Below are 21,755 nucleotides of genomic sequence, written 5' to 3'. Positions count from 1 at the left end.
TTTCATGTGTATATTCTTCATTCCGACTGCCACTCCAATCTCAGCACCCGACAAGTTATAATATTTAAACTTGATTCTTTTCTATATTCTCGATTTGCTTGTGGATTGTTGCTCTTGAAATGTATTTTCTGCATATCAAGTCAATTTCTCTTTCTTTATGTGTTTGTGTGTCATTTTGCACTTTTTTCTGTGTATAACCTAATAAAAATTAGGTTATGTCAGACTATATAGTGAACTTATCTAGTTTATGGTAAAAACACAGGGACAGGGTGTATTGTTCCTTATGCAGTCTGTCTGAAGAAGGAGCAAAGTATTTTTTCATTGGTTCATTCTCAGATGTAAACTTTTTTGATCAGAGATTTTTGTGCTCACGAAAATCTCAGGGTTTTTCATCCCACAAGCAGGCCAACCGACCCTGTGAACATACACATGGATCACAGTCATGAATATCGCCCTTAGGGGTTGCAGTGCTGAACCGGCCTCATTAATACGCCAGTAACCCCTCATTAGGAGGGGACTCAACCCATCTTAAGGGACGGATGAGAAGGATAGGATAGGAGCAATGAATTTTAAACTGCTTATTTTTTACTTCATTATATATTTTATTTTATTTTTATTTTTTGTTCTCCTCTGCAAATTAGTAATTAGTCATTAGTAATTAGAGAAGCTATTATATTTTTATGTGATGAACCTGGTTTGCATAAAATGGGACTTTCTAAACTTGAACAGAAATGTTCAAATAATTAAAATTCAGAGCTTCAATTTAATCATAAATTGAAACTTTGAATGTTACTAGTTTTTTTTCAGTGACATTCAGTGTGTATTCAGAGTATGATATTTGGAATTCTTGTAGAAATAGTTTTAATATCACTACTTTGATAATTATTATTATTATTACCACCCCAAGACCTCATGGAGTCAAAGACTCATCTGGGAGGTCTTTTTATCTCACACACACACACACACACGCGCGCACACACACACACACACACACGCGCACACACACACAGCTCATCATACTGTGTTTTAAACACATTCAAACTCTTTGCAGACACCAAATCATCATTCCAATCACAACTCTGCATGAAAACAACCTGCCTCTCACTCCCTTACTCACACCCTCTTTATACAGTTTCCAGGGATTACCTCTGGTTCTCCCCTGATCTCCCACTATTCTCTGTAGAACTTCTCCACTGATCCTATAATAACCCAACCCCTTATCAACTTGTAGGTCTCTATCATATCTCCCCTCTTCCTCCTGTCCACCAGACTCTGCAAATTACATCTTCTCAATCTTTTCTCATACTCGACATTCCAGAGGTCAGAAACTACCTTAGTCAGTCTCCTTTGGACCCTTTCCAACATCTCTTCATTCTTCTGAAAACCCGGTGACCAAATCTGGGCACAATAGTCCATGTGTGGCCTAATCAAAGCCTTATACAACGGTTAAATAATAATAAACAGTTCTCTTCTAATCTTAAGTATTGGAAGTTATACATAACACTTTAAAGGTATTGCAGAACACCAAAACAATAAATAAGAATTTTATTAACTTGATAATATTTCACTGAATTTTTAACCAACATCTTCAGTGTGCAGCTACATGTCATGAAACACAAGAAACGAGCATAGGAAGCAATTCAAATTGCAGTGGATAAAAAACCCTTTACAGTTTTTGGATTGGAGTCAATCTTTTATAGCACATTAGTTTTTCTTTCATGTAATCTTGTGTGCATGGGTCTCTGAGGGCATAGTCTGCCAGTACTGACTTGGTACTGGCAGACTATGTAATGGTAGAAATTCTCTTCCTTGTATTCTCTGAAATAATGTTATTCATCATCTCAAAGGACAAACTCCATTGTCTGTCATATCCTGAAGTGTGTGAAGTGTCCTGTGACTGTAATTGGTCTATTGTGGATAGGTAGGAAGATCTGTTAACATCCACCTTGAAGAATACAATGCTGCCATCATTGTAACAAAATTAAACATTCACATATGTGCCACAGTAGAAAATAATATTTATTTCACAAATATTTCATCTCATGTATCATTAGACATCATCAATAAGAGTATCACTCTATACATGAGATGAAATATTTTCTACTGAGGCACACATATGAATGTTTAATTATGGAATCTCCACAGGTCTTGCTATACAAGAAAATCATTATGACAAATCAAAGACTGGTTTTTTGACCATGCTTTGGGTCCCTCCTACCCAGTGCAGGATTAGATGGGAAAAAACCATTTTGCTATATAGAAATCATTAGAAAGCACATCATGAAAATTATGGAAACACCTACCATTTTAGAGTAAAACTTTAGCTTAATATAAACCAAAATAATCGACATTTTCACCTTTACATTAAGGTCATCTGGAGTACACACACACACACACACACACACACACACACACACACATATATATATATATATATATATAGAAAGTTTTTTAATTCGGGTATATCATGTATTCAAGATACCAAGTAATTTTATATAAACTTGGTTTTTAATCCTATTTCCCAACTGAGCAAACAGACAAGTAAGTCAAGTTTGCGACTGCATGTAGTGCAAGTCTAGGCAACTCATGGTAGTGCCACACTATACAACTGACAACTCGTGGTAAAGGTGGATTAAGCTCTGATCACTTTCCTTAGTATTTTTCCCTTAATGCAAAGCACATCCCCCTTGTGGAGACGTATGATGCTATGCATTAAAGGCAATGGCCACTACTCATACTGGTTTCGACCTTTATTGAGGTCTTGTCAGTGGGAGCCAGACCTGACAATGATAAGGTTGAAGTAATGCAGAGCTTATGAATTTTACCTAAACAAGTTGCCACAAGGTGCTTTGACCTTATTAAATAAAATCTCAGGATGTGAGATAAATGTAGAAAGTTTTTTAACTTGGGTATATTATGTATTCAAGATACCAAGTAATTTTATAAAATTACTTGGTATCCAATACTAAAAGAACTTTGAAATATTATATTATTTTCATTGTAATATTTTTCAACTGCAGGACAAAAAATGCAAAGTGAACAAAAATGTACTTCAAACAACTGTTTGGTAAGCCATGCCTTTTTATTTGATTCCCATATTACTGGAAGGGATTGTTTGTTACAGTCTTTAAAAGCCCTTGGGTTCATTGTTCGATAAATTAGAATTGGCTTTAATTTGAAATCACCTTCAGCATTACCTCCAAGTAAAAGTGTTAAGCAATCTTTGGATGCTTTATAACCAGGTGGGGTTCGTTCTTTTCTTGCTAAAAATGTTTTTGTTGGCATTTTCTTCCAAAACGGGCCAGTTTCATCTATGTTGAATATTTGAAGATCGTCGTACCCATTTTCTTCGATTATTTTCTTTAATTCAACTGGATATCTGGCTGCAACATCTTTATCAGCACTTGCTGTTTCGCCTGTTAATTTTACATTTTTCATTCCAGATCGAGATTTGAAATTTTCTAACCAGCCTTTGCTTGCAGAAAATGTTGCAGTCACATCTTGATATTTGTTTTCTTTAAATGTAGAAAAAAGGCTTAAAGCCTTGAGCCTAAGATTATTGCTGGGAATGCGCTTCTGATTACAATCTTCTATCCAAAGAAATAGTAAATCTTTCATTTTGATCGTTAATGGGCTTCTATTCCTAGTGCACTGCATACTCAAAGATGCAGATGCCACTTTGCTTTGTTCGTAGTACTCAGTCACTTTATTTAAAATAGCTCATATAGTTGATTCACCAAAGCCTAGAGCTCTTCCGATGTTTGCTTTGCTTTCTCCGTTATCAAACCTTTTAATAATGTCAATTTTAGTATCAAAAGTAATAAGTTTTTGTTTATTGCTCTTTTTCGAGGCCATGGTTACGAAGGGTAATGCTTTACATAATTTAAAAATTACGTAATATGCAGATAGACTGTAAGTGTATACTGTAATACACACACACATACATCTGTACGCGCCACGCTCTGCTGATAAATTGAAGCACTAAGACTGAGGCCGAGAGTGAGTTACTAATGTAGAGCATGACTCGTACCACGTGATCTTATCGGTTTCATTGACTAAGTCTAACGCTTTGCTTATTTTCAAACTTTTTGGGCCGCACTAATCAAATTTGATACTGCATATATCAAGTTTATGGTCACAATATTTTTTTGTGCACTAATCAAAGCTGCATATATCAAGGAATACCTGTATATGTGTGTGTGTGTGTTTACACACACACACACACACACACACACACAAAGAAACAAGCTGCAATACAATCTACATGGTATGCTAAAGTTACTGAACAACCATTAAAACTGTTGACTTGACCTCTGGGTGAAAAAAATAACTTTTACTACATCAAAGCTAGAGTCCTGTTATTATTATCTATTAGGTTGTTCTTCTTTGATTGCCATCTCCTATTGGAAGTCGGCAACCACCCTGGCAGATTTTGATCTGTTAGGTTACAGAATTAAATTAAGCTGGAGCGCAACATATTCACACACACAAAAAAAGCTACATATTTCTATTCATACAAATAGAGGACCCCAAGTCAGAACTTAAGGTCTTTTGTCCATAACAATTAGTTGTACTTTGAAGATGATAGCAAAAAAATAAATAAATAAATAAAATGAAATATTAACTAGTTAATAAATATATTATTTTTATTATTCTGGTGTTGTGCAATTCTGTTAAAACATGGTGAAAAGTTTGCTAATAAATTAGTTGTCATGTGTTATGGCTTTCATTTGATGTGAGTTTACTTCATTGGCAGACCTAACTGCATTAATTCATCTATATCATAGTTTTTCTGCTAATTTTTCTTAATTTTGACTCGGTCATTTTTTTTTACTTTATTTTTATCTCTTATTCCATTTTAATACTTTGGATGCAAGAAATAAACAAACAACAAAGTTAATGGTGGTTATGGGATCATTTGATTTGGTTGGACAGAAGGAGAATGTGAGAATGAATATTAGGAGATTATTGTAGAGAGCGAACGATAGCAACATGGTAGGAAAGATTGTCAGTCTGTGGCTAAGATATGATAGACAAGTTGAGATGTCAAACGAGAATCATGAATGGTATTTTGGCAGAGCTGTGTGTAGTTTGTTAATGTTTTGGATGCATTTAGGGGAGGGTGTATTTGTACTGAAAGGATGGGTTCTATTTACGTGTATTTGATGTGCATCAACTGAAAACCATTGAAAGAAGAAAGTATAATGAGTGATGGGAACGACAGATAAAAGGAAGTAAGTGATATGAAAGATCAGGATAGTGGAACTTGTGAGGCTAAAATGCTGCTCGTAAATGGAGGGAATAGTAGTATTTTTATTATTATTATTATTATTTCGGGCAACTCCAAAGAGTCGACAGACTCATCGAGGGAGGCCCTAATCGTGTCAAGAACAACTATTTGACATTCACACAGTATCTATCATTACCTTGCCTTGAACTCATTCACAGTCATAGCACCCACAACAGACTCTGGCTTATTCCACTCATTTACCACTCTCCAAGTAAAAAACCTAGCTCTAACACCCTTGTTAACCACATTTTTGCCCAGCTTCCATGTATGGCCCCTAGTCCTCCCACAACCAGTCCTATTCTCAAAAATATCTTCTAGATTAATCTTATAGAAACCCTTCAGTAATTTGAATGTCTCAATCATATCACCCCTTTTCCGCCTATCAACCAATTTTTGCAACCCACAAATCTTCAATCTGTTCTCATAAGGTTCTTTCCACAGACCTGCCACCATCTTGGTCACTCATCTCTGGATCCTCTCCATCTCCTCCCCATCAAGAAGAAACCCTGGCGCTCATATCTGGGTACAGTAGTCCAGATGGGGTCTTATCAGGGCTCGGTATAGAGGAACAATAACTTGTTTGTCTCTGCTTGTTAAAGTAATTTTCAGTAACCAAGTGATTTGATGAGCTGATTTAGCCACATTTTGCAATGTGCCCTTAAACTTCAACTCCCTATCCACTAACACTCCCAAATCCCTGGCCTCATGAATCTCCTGGAGTACGGTTCCACCAATGTGATATACTGCTGCTAATCTTTTCACTCCAAAATGCATAACCTTACACTTTGCCACATTAAATTGACATCCATTTTCCCTAGCCCAGTCCTCCAAACTATCCAAATCATCCTGCAAAATTTTGACATCCTGTGCACTCACAATTGCTCTACCCAACTTTGCATCATCAGCAAACAAGTGAACACTTCCTCTCAGATCCTTTCCTATATCATTAATGAACAAATTGAAAAGTAGCGGTCCAAGAACAGAACCCTGTGGCACACCACTAGTCACAAGCTGTCTTTTGAACTCCACTCCTGAATAAACCACTCTCTCTGGTATCTCTCCATCAACCACCCTCCTATCCATCTCACCAACCCTATATCCATCTCCATCTGCTCCAGTTTACTGATTAGAGTTCCATGTGGTATCCTGTCAAAGGCCTTGGTAAGGTCCAGTAGAATCACTGTAAACCCATTACCCTTATCCAGTTCAGCCATCACTGTGTTATAAAACGTGAGCAAGTTACTGAGGCATGATCTACCCTTCACAAAACCATGTTGCCCCCCATACAGTATCCCATTTTCATCTATCCAATCCTGTATTCTTCTCTTCACTAGTTTCTCTCCAAGACCTTGACAACAATTCGTGATATGCTAATAGGTCGGCAATTTACAACAGTAGTCTTGGAACCTCCTTATGCAGTGGAACTATTTTCCCCTCTTTCCACCCCCTCGGGACTAACCCAGACCCGAGACTCAGATTAAACAAAATGGTCAAGGGTACTGACAATTCTTTAGCCGCTTCACGTGTGACACGAGCTGGTATACCATCCAATCCCACAGATGTATTGACATTGAGTTTTGCAATAGACTACTCACCTCCACATCATTCACCACAATTCCCATATTATCTATTGGTTCTTTTATTTCTGCAATGTCACCACGTGGATGATATACTCTTGCAAAGTGCTCGCTCAGTAATTCAACTATATCAACTGATTCAGTTACCTCCCTACCATCGGCATTCTTTAAAATCATTCTGCCATATACATTTTTTCTTTTACTTGCAACATATCGAAAAAAACTGTTTAGGATTCTCTTTAGCCTGCATGGCCAATATTCTTTCGTAATCCTTTTTTGCTTTTCTTACCACACTCATTACCCTTCTGGCCTGGGCTTTATACTGTTCATGTGCCTGCCAGTCACCTTTCTCCTTAAATTCCCACCATAGTTGTTTCTTTTTTTGCAGCTCAAGCTTAATGGTGTTATTCATCCATTTAACTCCTACTTGATTTATTATTCGTACTCTAGGTATACAGTCGGCCATTGCTTCATGCAAACAGTTTTTAACTGCCTCCCATGTACTGTCAGCTTCTAGCTCTTGCAGTTGTACATTGCATGGCACTGTACCAATCAATCTCCTAAGCTTGTCATACTTACCAGCCCGATAATTCCACATGTCCCCTGTCTTAATTGTAAATTCCACACCTTTAGCCACCTCCAATGTGAGATATGTGAGAGAGATGAGGTTGTGAGAAGAATGCAAGGCAGATATGGAAACATGTCATAAGGAGAATGGCTATTAGTGGAAGTAGTAGTAGTAGTAGTGTGTGTGTGTGTGTGTGTGTGTGTGCGTGCGTGCATGCATGCATGCATGCATGCAGATGGTCAGCATAGAAATGGGATGGAAGGGAGGTAGTTCATTTAGAGGAGTATGATGTAAGTGGTGATAAAAGTGAGGGTAAAAATCGGCAGGGGTGGATAAATTGCAGTTGACTGGTTATAAACCTAAAAGTGGACTGCTGTGTTTATTTACAAATATCGGAAGCATCAGAAATAAGGGGAACAGAATTGTTTCATTAATTTTTATTCACCAAATAATTACCAGAATTATTATGTAAAATTATTATGATATCCTGGAGGAAATAAAAATGGAGGGTATGATGTTTTTTGTGAGGATAGGATAGGGAGGAGGAAGGGGAAGAGTGCTATTGATAATAGCAGGAAAATTATCTCCACATAAAAACATAACAGTATGTTTTTTATTACAACTCTTCACATTCTCTAGTAGGTCAGGGAATGTGAAGTTGTAATAAAGAAATGTATAGCCAAGTTAAGTTAGTGAACAAGGAAATATTGACCATTATAGGTGATTATGATAATATAGATTCTAATGAAGGAATAGCATCTGAGAATAAATGCGGAAAATTTTCTCAAGTTCTTGCAGGACAAGTATGTTAGGCAGTATTGAATGAAGGATATGCGAGGATTGAGAGTGTCTATTCTGATCATATCATTACAGGAAGTGATCGTGAATGGAGTGTTGCCTCTCCTTTTGGTTGATAGTAATCAAGCAGTGATTACCTGGGTAGCAGCCAGCTATCTAGAGACATCTATAAGGAATGAATACATGTGGAACTAAAGGGCTTGTGATTATGAAAAGCTTACACAGGTTGGAGTTGTCTTTTGATCATAGGAATATGTTCATTGAAAGGAGAGATGCACTGCTTGTGTGACAATTAAAAGCCATTTAACAGCAGAAGTGTGTGTGTTCCAAAGGCCAAAAAGTTGAATAAGGTAAATGTAAAATGAATGAAGTGATTAGGCTTGCAGCTTGGAAGAAGACACTGTGGGTACAGCACAAGTTAAATACAGATAATAATCAGTGGTGTAAAGAGTGCAAAGTGGCCATGAAAGTGACTTGGTTGATAAAGAGGAGAAAAAAAAAAAAAAGTGCAGTGTGACAAATAGAAGAAGAAAAAATGATTATGGAAATTGATGTTAATGGATGAAATTGATTGGTAACTGCTGCAGTATATGTCATTGTAATTCAGCGAGCAATTCATCACTGTGTATCATCTTTGTGTGAAATAATGAGAAGCTCACATGCAGCAAGAATAGAAGAGAATGAACTGATGATGACTGAGCAGGAAGTATATAAGGAATTAACTAAACTTCAATGAAGTGGCCAGCACACCCTAAAAATCTGCAGCTCAGAAACATTAGATTAGTGTTCTTTCCCCCTACTTGTACAAGTGAGCTTCAGCCATTTAGATCTGGGCATCATCCATGTATTTAAATGGAAATATAGAAAAATGCTTGTTGAAAAAAGGTGTGTTTATGCATGATAATAGTATGGACCCAAAACAAATGATCATATCAATCCTTGATGTCATGCATTATATGGCCAAAGGATGGTTGCATGTTACTCCTGAAACCATATCCAACTGTTTCCGGAAGGCAGGAGTTACATTTGTGGAAGAGGAGGAACAACTACAGGAAGAAGAAGATATGTCAGAGCCCAACAACTTGTATGTGATGGATGAGTCTTCCTCATTTCAAGACTGTGTTGATGCTGATGTGATTACATCAATGGTATCAAGTGTAGAAGGCATCCTTTCCAACCACCTTGGTGAAGAAGAAGAGGAAGAAGTGATTGAAGAAGACTGATCAAGAACCTGCCGTCTCTATTAGTAAAGAAGCAATGGAAGCTTTCTCTGTTTTGAGGCAGTATATTGCAAGTGCATCAGGAGATGATGGGGCATTTAATGCCTTATACACTGTGGAGAGGCAGGTGGAACTTATAAGAGTGCAGAAAAAGCAAAAACAATCAACAATTAAAGATTTTTTTAAATATATAAATGTAAATTCATTTATTTTCAGTTAGTAAATTTTGTAATCTAGTATGTAGTCACATACTAACACTAGTCATCTTTTAGCCTTTTTTTAATGTTATTTTACATTTCCTGCTATTTACATTTTTCTGCCATTTACACTTTTTTCCATCAGTCCCCTGGAAAGTGTAAAAATGGGGTTTTACTGTAATGTCAAACTGATATCTCCCATGCCTGTAGGCTTGTAAAGATAAGATTTTAAGAATTCTAATCCCCCACCCCCAAAAAAAATTAATAAGCTTTTCATTTTACTCTCCACAAATGTTAAACAGGTATCTCTCTCTCTGGTGTTTACCAGGTTTAATGTGATTGACTTTTTCTCTGACTTTGGATAAACAGGATGTTGTTTTGGGAAAAAAAAAAAAGAGTGTAGGTAAATAAATCTTACATCATCCATAAAAAGCCAGAAAAATCTAGTCTGGCACAACACAATGTACACATTGACTATAGCGACACTGATGTAACAGGACTCATCTGTTACATCAGCATCATTTTAAATTTGAGAAACTATTCAAAGAGAGTGCTGAAGCACTATTATACTGCTCTAACTTATACTGAATTCCTGTTTTTCCTTAACTAAAATTTGTGACAGTTATCCTCATGGAAAGCAACAAACTTTCCTTTTTTAAAATGATATATTTATACCATATAATCTGTCATAAGATGTCACTTGTGTCATATGTGGCTCTTATCTGTTTCTTATTAAAATATCTGTGCATCTAAAATATTATTAAATTTCTTATGTCTGAGTTTATTAAGATTATTAAATTTCTTCATTCATTCATTATTATTATTTGTCACCTCCAGGGAGTCCAAAGACTCATCGAGGGAGGGCATCTACTGTACAGCTTTGCTTCCATCACTCACAATCCACTAACTGATCGCAACCACACCAACGCCATCTACTGTCGACCATCACCACTAGTATTTCCACATACAATCACAAACATTAATGCCTACGGCAGGATTCGAGCCCGCAGCCTCTTGACTAGAGAGCGGCACACTAACCACTTAGTAGTAGCAGTAGTAGTAGTATTTTGCAGTGATTTACCCCATTTTAGCATCCAGAGCATGCATGGTGGATGTGAAGATGTTGCGGTCATCCATGCTGTGCTGTTGGCATCATACTTAGTAGGCAGATTTTTGACGTTCTTAAAATACCTTGGCTTTTTAAATTTACCAATTACCAGTGGAGGCAATTTTTCTGATCCATCAGCATTGACCATGAGCAAAACATTTACCCTCTGCTTGCTGAGTTTTCCACCGTGACACTTCTCTCCTTTAAAACACAATGTTTTACTTGGCAGAATATTATAAAAGAGCTCAGTTTCATCAACATTGAAAATATTTTTCGATTTGTAGTCTTGAATAATATTCTTTAGTTCATCTACTATTACTTTCTCCACACACTTGATTATACACAATATTGTGACGAGTCTTGAAACGATCAATCCATCCATTTGACACAGTAAAACCATTAATCCCCACTCTCACAGCAAATTCAAGGGATTTCACTCGGAGTACAGTACCATCTACTAGAATACCCGACGCTCTCATAGAAACAAACTACTCCGCCAGAAGTTTATCCAATTCATTGTATGTCGATGTCCGGATATATTTCCCTTTTTTTTTTTTTTTTTTGACATAGTGCCAGATTGCTTTGCATCTAGTTCAATGCTTGACCTGTTTTTTACTATTGTGTTCAAAGTGGACACAGAGAATCCAAGATCTTTTGCTAATTGTGCACATGTTCCAGCATGCCAATCTATATGTTGAAGAATTGCCATCTTTTCTTCTACCGAAATACATTTTCTGTCTTTTTTTCTCCATGGATCATCCACCACCGCAACTTGAAGGCAACTATCACACGATAAATTACATAGCAGTAATTCTGCAATATCAGTTCGTACTGTGATTGAAAAATCATGGCATCACTCATCGTTACATCATTCCTGCAAGCGTGCAAGTCACCATGATGATGGAAACGAAACTACAGCTGAAAGCAGTGCCATCTGGGAACAGAAATGCCCAGATTTCTGCAGAAATCGATTTGAATGAGAGGAAATCGATTCGAAAATCAGTGTTGCCAACCGAGAAAAAAACACAAATCATGGGAAATAACATCCACATCAATTTGTTAATGGCGGGAAAACCAGTATTGCCCTTAAGAATGGACCAACGTTAAATGACGTAAATGGCAGGAAAACGCAAATTGCGGGAACGTAAAAACGGAGTTTTACTGTCATTTTCTTTTTATTATTGCACCTCTTACAGACACTCCTATTATTAATCCCAAAATATTCAAACTATTTATTTTTATCATGCACTCAGACTACCTCATCTATAGAAACAAGCTCTACAAGCAGGTTCAACTGCACGGCAAGTTCTCTTTCTCTGGCCTTAGCTAATTTCTGCTTGTAAATAGAATCTACAAGAATCTGTATTCTCCTTAATATGCCCATAACTCATTTTGAGTTTGCTGTGTGAATAATATTTTCACCATTTTGCCTGAATTGGAAGCAGCTCTTAACCAAAATTAACAGCTTTCACTTTGGTGGTATCAATATCAACATCATCATGCAAAAAGAAAGGATGGAAGATTAGCCTTCTTGGATATCCTCCACCTGATGTACTGACAACTGTGGTTTATTGCATGTGGACTTTCACAGGCTGTTATATAGAAGCTTGTCTCATCATCCTTCTCAAAAAATAGTCTTCCTCAAATCTTTATTTAATAGGGCACATGTTAACTAAACAAGAATTTGACACCATCCAAAAACATCATGCTACAGAATGGAGAAGAGTGATTGAAGAATTTAACCTTTGTTTTGTATTAAATGTTATAGAAGGCTACTCCTTAAAAAAAAGAATTTCCAATAAAGATGGTATTTTAAATGTTAAATAGTTTATCCAAAGCAAAATTAATACGCATGCTTGAAATGAGGTATTGTTGTTTATTATTTTAACGGTATAATAGAACACAGAAACTAAGTAAATAATTAATTTATTGACTTGATGCTGATATTTCGCTGGTATTATAACCAGCATCTTCAGAGCACAAAAACACTGTTTGTCACAATACGCGAGACTAAAACAACATGGTGTACTTAACCAAAATTGTAGCAGCAACACAAAGACTAGAGTCCTGATTTTGGCGCCCTCTATCTGAAAAAAAAAAAAAAAAAAAAAAAAAAAAAAAAAAAACGCTATCATATATTACTAGAGTCCTAGAAAAGTGCTAGTTTTTTCTTAATATGACTGTCTCCCAGATCTTCGGCAAGTTTCCAGCGAAATATCAGCATCAAGTCAATAAATTAATTATTTACTTAGTTTCTGTGTTCTATTATACCGTTAAAATAATAAACAACATGTTCGACGAACACATAAGTCTGTCCACACGTTGAAATGAGGTAGTTCAATCTCATGCCATACCAGCAGTAGTGTAATCGATATTTTGTTTTATTTTTTCATATTTCAAGTCATGATTTACACATGAACATAATGTATAAATTATTTTCTACATTAAGTAATGGGGACGTTAAAAATCAAACAGGTAATGATAAACTATTTTGACTATTCCCCCCCCCCCTCTCTCTCTCTCTCTCTCTTTTGCCTCTGCTCTTTTTCTTTTTGCTTCCTTTATGACAGAATTCAATAACAATTTATGGAAATCTTAATTTTTAGGCTCTTCTACAAGCTCATGATGTTCTAGCACATGAAGTGTATGGAGAAGATGCCATTCGGGTAACACCACCACCTGTGATGCCTTATTTTGATGGAAGTGGAGATATGGAGACAGAATTGGGATCAGAAGCAGAAACCATTACTAGGGTACGTTTGGTACAGTTTCAGAAAAATACAGAGGAGCCTATGGTAAGCATCAGTTCTCTTTATTTAAATGTAAAAAATATCAGAGCCTATACTTGAATTCTCACCTTATGCTTACTTAACACAACAGAATCTTGTTAATACAAAGCTTGCAGGACCTGAATTTTCAAGTTTTGTCATAATGTTAAAATTGTTAAACTGTGACCATTTTCTATGGTACAGATCGAATATTAGCATCTTTAAGTTTTAATTAAGTCTTGGCTAAGAATAATACTTAGTTGATTTATCTTATGGATAAAAGAAAATACAACAAAAATGTTCCTCCAATTATTCTTACTTGTCAGCACTCTAGTATTGTCAGATCTTTATTTCTCTCTGTTAGGACACTTCTGCTGCATCACTCCACCTAGATCTTGCTCTTCTTCTGGGCCTTTTGTTTTCTGAAATCTTGGCATCAGACACCTGTTCAGCTAACCATTCTTCTCCTGTTCTGTTTAAATAACAACATTATTTAACATATTATGGAACAGAGCAAATTTAATGACCTTAAATTGGCTCTGTTCCACATTCTTGCATGCTAACAGCATTAGGTTTCGTTTTGATATTTTCATTTTTAATGATTCTGCCATTGATGCCATATATGGTCTTTAGTCTTTAATCAGTTCTCAGATGCATAATTTAAAACACTAAATCAGCATTATACATGACAATATCACTGTTCTTATGTGTTCTATAGAACATATACAGGTTTTGTTCCACACACACACACACACACACACACACACACATATATATATATATATATACACACACATACATGTTTGCTGGAAACTTTTCATGTTCCTGCCTATTTTCATAGTTTTGTATTCATGTTTTTTATTGCTGTTATTCATACCAAATTTATTATAGTTGCATTCACTTTAGTTAGGGAATCCTACAGACCTACACTGTTTTTGTTCAGGGATGCAACATTATCTACATAAACGAGAGAACTAAAGTTTGATATCTCTGATTCAAACTCTCTACTAGCTTCTCTGATTTTCTCTACTAGCTTCCAACATGATGGGAAGTTTTGATAAACACCTAGAACAAAAATGATATTAAAGCAACTGATATAGCCACAAGAAAGAACATATCTTAAAATCCTTTAACCCCCACGTTTCATCAAATTGTAATAACTTATTCTATTTCTTTTAGGGTATATAATAAAATTAATTTTTGTTCTAGATATTTATCAGAACTTTTCAGCCCACCTCCCCTCCTCTTAAATGATGAATAACTGTGGAGATGGTGTTCATCCTTGTCTCTCATATTATTTCACATGAAACTTCCTTCATTTTTTCTAACTGCTGACTTACAACTTAAATGTAGAATGTAGTGTTCTTAATTCTGAACTACTTTTCTCTCTACTAGCTTCCTACTTTGCACCACCCCGAACCTGCACAGATAAAATGCTCTCATAAAAGAGTACAAAAAAAAAAAATAAACAGCAATCCCCTGTTACCAGTACATGAAGATCTCCCACATATAAGTATAAATCGCCTTAAATCCTGATGGCCTTCACTAATACTGGCTGAAGAACTAGTAAATAGTGATTTCAACGTTAATTCAAACTGGGTAGAAATGTGGAAGGAAAAATCGTCACCAGACTTAAACAAGTATATCCTTCCTAACCAAAATCCGAAAGGGATTGAGCTTCCACGCATCTATGGAAAAACTTAAATAGGATATCCACTGGACATGGTATCTGCACAGAGAGCCCACGCAAGTGGGATAGATCACCTACACCCCCAATGTGACTGTGGGGCCATAAACCAAACCATCTGGCATTGGAGGACTACAGCATAAAAGCCTACCTGGTGACCTCGGAGACTTTTTTGAGGCAGATCATTCAGCTCTTGAATGACTAGCTGAACTAGACTTAACGTTTTAGTGACTTTTTATCTGTTATTTGTATATGTACACTACCTGTCTCATTTTTATTGTCTACAAATATGTATTTATATATTTTGATATCATGTCTTTTTTTTATTATTATGCCATATGCTAAATAAATAACTTGGCACCTTGTCATATGCGTTTTTCATATCTGCAGTACTTAAACAGAGATCCTTTATATTCATTGATTTTTCAACTATTTGTTGAAGCAATCATGGGAAACACTGAGTACAGAAATTCTTCTGTAATTCTTACATTCAATTTTATTTCACTTTTAGTTTCTGATCTGGCATTCAACCTTCTGACAAGGCTTTCTAAATAATGAGTACAGTACAGCCACTGTAAAACTTTTATATCACCATTTTATTTAAACAGTTTTGATTTGAATATCATCCAGTCCAGCTGCCTTTCCTCATATTAGACGTTTGATAGTAGATTTTTATACCACTGTTCTGTCACTACTTGTTTAATTTAATATTCTTTCAAAGTAATTTGAAAGAATTTAAAATAATCTGTCATTAGTTTTCATGTCACTTTTACCATCTTTGATTCCTTTTACTGTACTGTCTCTTCCATTGCTGAGCTTCTCCAATAGCCTGCAGATTATTTTGCCAGTTTTCCGATATTTTTCTCACTATTCTTACCAAAGTAATATATAAATAGACTTTGTGGCAGTCTCCTCCAAGAATGGTTGAGGGATTAAATAAAGAAAAAAACTATGCAGCTACCTTCGAGCCATTTACAAACTTTTTTTTTTTTTTTCTTTCCTCTGCCAAGGATTGCTTACCTAACTTATTTTTTCGACCAACTGGCTATTCTGCTGAAGGATGCAGGAATACCAAGATTACTTCCCATGTCATTGACACTAATTATACAGTTTCTTGAACCAAACTAGGATACTCCATTCATGTTGATTTAAATGCGATTGTCTCTTACTGGAAACATTTAACATTTTACACCATCTCAATGTAAGTTCACTTTGGTTGCATGCCTATATCCAAATTCTGGTAAGTTATCACTGTATTAGGTTAACTTAACCCTTCATTGTTGCATTTGAATTTTAATATCATGTTCTTTTTCTCATATAACTGTGACTGAGACTCTAATATAAACGCACGTTATATATATTTTTATGTCATTTCACTTTTCCCATTTATGTTCTCTTCCCCTATTGTCGATGTACTAATAACTAAAGATACAATTACTGCATTTTTTTAAGGAAATTGCAACATAGGCTAATATTAACTAAAATAAATTTAATTAATATTCCAGTACCATATTTCAGCAAAGTCAAATTGCCATCGTCCAGGCACAAAATATAATAAGATGTGCACTCAGGTACTACACTAAGTAATGAAGATGAATCATGTCAACCGAGAGTAGGCCTAAAAGTCCTAAATAGTGCCTCTTAGTGAACTAAAATGGGCATCCTTGACTGCTGAGCTGAAGTACAGAAGCTGACAGCTTCCCAAATTTGGGGTAGTTTCTTAAGGCAGAAGTAGATACAAGGAAAACTCTTATGTTTATATTTGCTGCAATGGAGTAAAGTGGCCTCCTTCCAGTGTATTCTATGTTAGGTGTCCAAAGCATGGTCATCAAGCCCTGAGTGGCTGTACATGCTTTGTTTGGCCATAGCAGGATAGTTTATTGAAAGTTTTTCAGTTGGCTGTACCATAAATTAAGGATACCAAGAAATTATATTCTTGGTTTGATCCTTTATCCAAGTGCAAGCAAGGTTGGCACTTGAACCAAGAATATTATTTCTTGGCATCTTTAATTTATGGGATAGTTTACAACTACAAGGATCTAAACACCTGGCAGGTCGAGGGCTGTGGCTGGTCTTTGGTGGAATGGATAAGAGATGCTAATTTTTGATATGATCTGCAAGCAGTTGAAAGGTTGCATTTTTTAAGATTTAGTTTTTTGAATGTGCCTTAGATATATGGAATAATGATAGCTTTACTGTAGTCTGTAAGAAGATGGAGAGGGTATGTGGGTTTGGGATTTTAATATTTTTTAGCCATGGTTGGAATTGTAGCCATTGGCTAAGAAGGTTTTGTGAAGGAGATGATCAAGTTCAGTGGAGAGGGCACTGTTATCTGAACTAACTAGGCTCTATTTTATAAAGTTTTAATAATTTTATACTGTTGAGAGGGGCAGTGATGTGACTGTTTGTGAATGTATTTACCATTGTGTGAGTTTTCTGTAAACAGAGAATGCCAGGGATCCATCAGGGTGGCATGTAATCAGAGTGTCTGGGAAAGGGAGACTGTTGTCATTTTCTTTTTCAAATATGAACTGGATCCTCAGATGTTGATTGTTTATGTGTGTTAAAAGTATGTTGAGAACATCCAGTCTATGTGGCCAAATGGAGAACACATCATCAACAAAGCATAACCAAACAGTGGGACTATATGGAGCAGAGTTTAGAGCTTTCTCTTCAAATATTTCCATCCCATGTATTTGTCTATAGAATGTTCCTTGGCAAACAAAATAGCCAGAGTTCATAGTGAACTTAAACAAGACATTTTCAGGAGGAAATTCAAAAGTTTGAATAAGGTCTAAAAGTGGGACATTGGTGAATAGAGAGAATACATCAAAACTGATCATAATGTGTGTTGGAGTGAGAGATTTTCTATACTGGCTGAGTTTGTGTGTGTGCGCGCACGCGTGAGTGAGTGTTGCCAATATTTTGAGAGCACTTTGGTTAAATGTTTGGCTAATTTGTATGTGGGTAAATCGGTGGTATCTACAATTGGGCGTAATGTTACATTCTGTTTATGAATTTTAGGTAGTTAATATATACGAGTGTGGGGTCCTAGAATTACATGGTTTTAGTTTATTAGTAATTTCAAGGCCAGGAGGTGACCTTTATAAGGAGTCTGTGAAGTCTGATCTGTGTATTGGTAGTCTTAGTCTAAAGCAGTGGTCTCAAACTCAAATTGCATGTGGGCCGAATGCACAATGTGAAAGCAGCTGACGGGTTGGAATTTTTTTTTTAACAAAATGAGAGTGAATATATATATTTTGAACCGTACTTACCCCTAATGTATGGATACCACCCTTTATAATTATGAAACCCTTTTATAACCTTTATAACTTGAGAATAAATAATGACAACCTATTATCTTTCTTTTATTTATTAAATTTTTTCTTCTACACATACAGAAAAAATACATATGTTTGTATGTAAATAATTATAAACTTCTTTATTTCTTACTGCAACTTGACACTTGATGGCATTTTGATTCTGATAAAGTTTGTAGCCTTGGAGAAAAATTACTAGAAACTATCTTCATCATGGATTGTAAATGCTCATTGGTCAATCGGGTTCTTTGTTTAGACTTATTAATTTTCAACTGCGAAAAAAACTGTTCACATATAAATGTACTCCCAAACAAAGCGATTATTCTTATTGCAAAAATTCGTAACTGAGGGTATTTATCTTTTGACAAGTACGAATAAAAGTTAATCAAATCTGTATCTTCAAATCTTTGAATAAGATTTATATCACACTGTAAATTAATTAGCTCCATTTGTAGATTTTCTGGTGCATTATTCACGTTCGTTTTTAATGGTAATGAAAATAATGTAAAATCGGATTCCAAAATCATTAAAATTTTTAAATCTTTTTCCAAATTCTTGTCGTAATAATGCTATTTTTCTTGCATATTCTTGAGATTTTTCATTTGAAATAATAAGGCAGGATTTAAGATGTAGGAAATGTACGAAATTTTTTGATTCCAGTTGTGTTTCCCATAATTGCAGTTTAACTTTAAAAGCTTTAATACAAGCATACATGTCAGTGATAAGTTTAATCTTTCCTTGCAGCTCTTTATTGAGAATATTTAAATGGCCGATTAAGTCAACAAGAAATGCTAAATCTGTTATCCATGTATCATTATGTAGCTCGTCGATGGTTTTATTTTTTTGTGTCATGAAAATTTTGATTTCATTTATTAAATCAAAAAAACGTTTTAATGTAGCTCATCGACTTAACCACCTCACCTCGTTATAATAAATCATTTCTCCGTACTTGCTTTCAATTTCTTCAAGCAATTCAACAAATTCGATGATTCGGATACTTGTCCACGGATAAAGTTTACTGTTTTAGTTACTGTTTCCATAACATTATCCATCTGCAAACTTTTGGCACAAAGTGCTTCTTGATGAATAATGCAATGTATAGTGCAATATTTATTCTGAAATTTTTCTTCTTTCACTATATTTTACCCTACTCAGTTTTTTTTTACCAACCATAGCAGCTGCACCATCACTTGTAAATCCAACCATTTTATCCCAACTTAATTTATATTTATCTATTACAGTTTTTATTTCAGAAAAAATATCCTGTGCACCAGTTTTTCCTTTCATAGGAATTATTTCCAATAATTCCTCAATTACTTCAAATTCATCAGCAACACCTTGTACGAAAACAGCAAGTTGTGCTATATCTGTGATGTCAGTACTCTCATCAACTGCTATTGAGAATGCTGCAAAATCTTTTTTCTTTTAACTGACATCGTAAATCACTAGCGATTTCGTTAATACGTTCCGCTACCGTGTTGGCTGACAAACTAATATTTTTAAATAATTGTTGTTTGTCAGGACAAAGAAGTTCAGCAGACTTAATCAAACAATCGTTAAGGAATTCGCTATCAGTAAATGGTTTTGATCGTTTTGCAATGATGTGCACGAGAGCAAAACTTGCATGAACTGTTGCTTCACTGGATTTATTTGCTTCAGTAAAAAAATGTTGTTGTCATTGTAAGCCTAGGGGAGGGGGATAAATTGGAGAACATTCTGTTTTTACACCACATACATTGTTTTTAAAAATTACAGGAACATATTGAGATTACCTTAGTACAAATAAAAGCCTGTATTAAGGTATTTTGTTTACACGTACATATAAATAATTTCTGTAGAATAATTAAAATTTGGAGGTTGATGTATTCTGTTATTACCATACCTTTTATTTGTTGTTATTTATTTTAATAATTAACATATAATAAATGAAATTTGGAACATTGATATTATGGATGATTTGCTATTAAGTAGCAGATAGTTGCTGGCCTGGTTGGTCAAGTCGTTAGCATACCCGCTCTCCAACCAGCAGGCTGTGGGTTCGAATCCCACCATGGGCATCGACGTTTGTGATTATCTTCCTATGTTAACAGATACATTGCATTATTTTAATTTTTACAATATAATAAAATTTATTCATTATTTATATTATGCACGTGTCCCGGTATTGTGCTTAATTTTATTAGTAGTACCAAATATGCTGGACTTTTTTATGTCATTGTTTCATTCCAGCATTTTTCATCTTGTTGTATTGTACTGATTTTGTATGTGACTGGCCTATGTGTATTTTTTTTTTTTTTTTTCCAATTCGGATAACTTCGGATAACCTAAATTGTGAATAAATTCTTCTCATGGATTTATTAGATTTGATTGAAAATCACAATTAATTGGAATGAAGGTTCTATTAACCACTGAGATGGGCTATATTTATTTTGAGACTATGAAAAAGAATTTAGTGTATTTCCCTGAATTGTGACTTTTAAAGAACTACAGGAAACTTTTTCACTACTTTAATAAAAGTATTTTATTATTATTCAGAAAGTGCATTAGTGCCTAGTGAGAATTACCAAATTGGTTGAATGTTAACTTTGTTTTTATATATGTAATTTTAAGCATATAAATATTCTAAATATTTATATATTTAGAATGTTTATTTAGATAAATTGCTGTAAGCATAAGTGTATGGTACTACCAGTATGTAGTTTTCTCTTATCATAATTATGCATACTGAAGCAGCGTTAAAAATTAATTTTTTTAGGATGTTGCACTCATGTTGCTCTTTTCACAGGCAGACTAGTTTGTGGTTGTTTAGCTGAACTTAAACTTACCCATTTAAACTTAAATAGATGGAGCAGATCAGGAACTGATGCTTATGACTCAATAAACATTTGATCATTGTATTTCTTAACATGATTTGATTTTTTTCTGTAAGAATGACAATCCCATATTAAAAATTTTTAAAGAAATGCTGCAGTTTATTTAAATTGATATAGGTATCCAAAAATTAACAGGTTATCCACAAGTTCCTTTAATTTCTATCATCAGGTTTTCTGTTCTTTTGTTAGCTTGCACACTGTTCTGCCTCCAACAGTCAGATCACATCTCTAATGTGGGGGGGGGGGGGGAGGGCTGCTGTACTTCTACCATTGGATATGACTTGGTCTCACATCTATTGAATGAAATTTGACATTCAATAGATGTGAGACACTGTTTCATTCAATTTGA

The 21,755-nt window shown here is 35.1% G+C and overlaps 1 protein-coding gene across 1 annotated transcript in view; it reads left to right on the top strand.

Annotated features, from left to right (window-relative positions):
- Positions 1-21,755, top strand: part of LOC150100826 (peripheral plasma membrane protein CASK-like) — a 710,225-nt gene that overhangs the window by 468,999 nt on the left and 219,471 nt on the right. The window contains exon 13 of the mRNA XM_090401913.1: positions 13,365-13,553. Coding sequence (XP_090258039.1) covers positions 13,365-13,553 — 189 coding nt within the window. The remainder of the gene's footprint in view (positions 1-13,364; positions 13,554-21,755) is intronic.

This window comes from Typopeltis vanoorti, chromosome 12 (genome assembly GCF_054136105.1).
Source record: "Typopeltis vanoorti isolate ZY-2024b chromosome 12, IOZ_Tvanoo_1.0, whole genome shotgun sequence".
NCBI lineage: Eukaryota > Metazoa > Arthropoda > Arachnida > Uropygi > Thelyphonidae > Typopeltis > Typopeltis vanoorti.
This window is presented reverse-complemented; position numbering and strand designations above follow the sequence as displayed.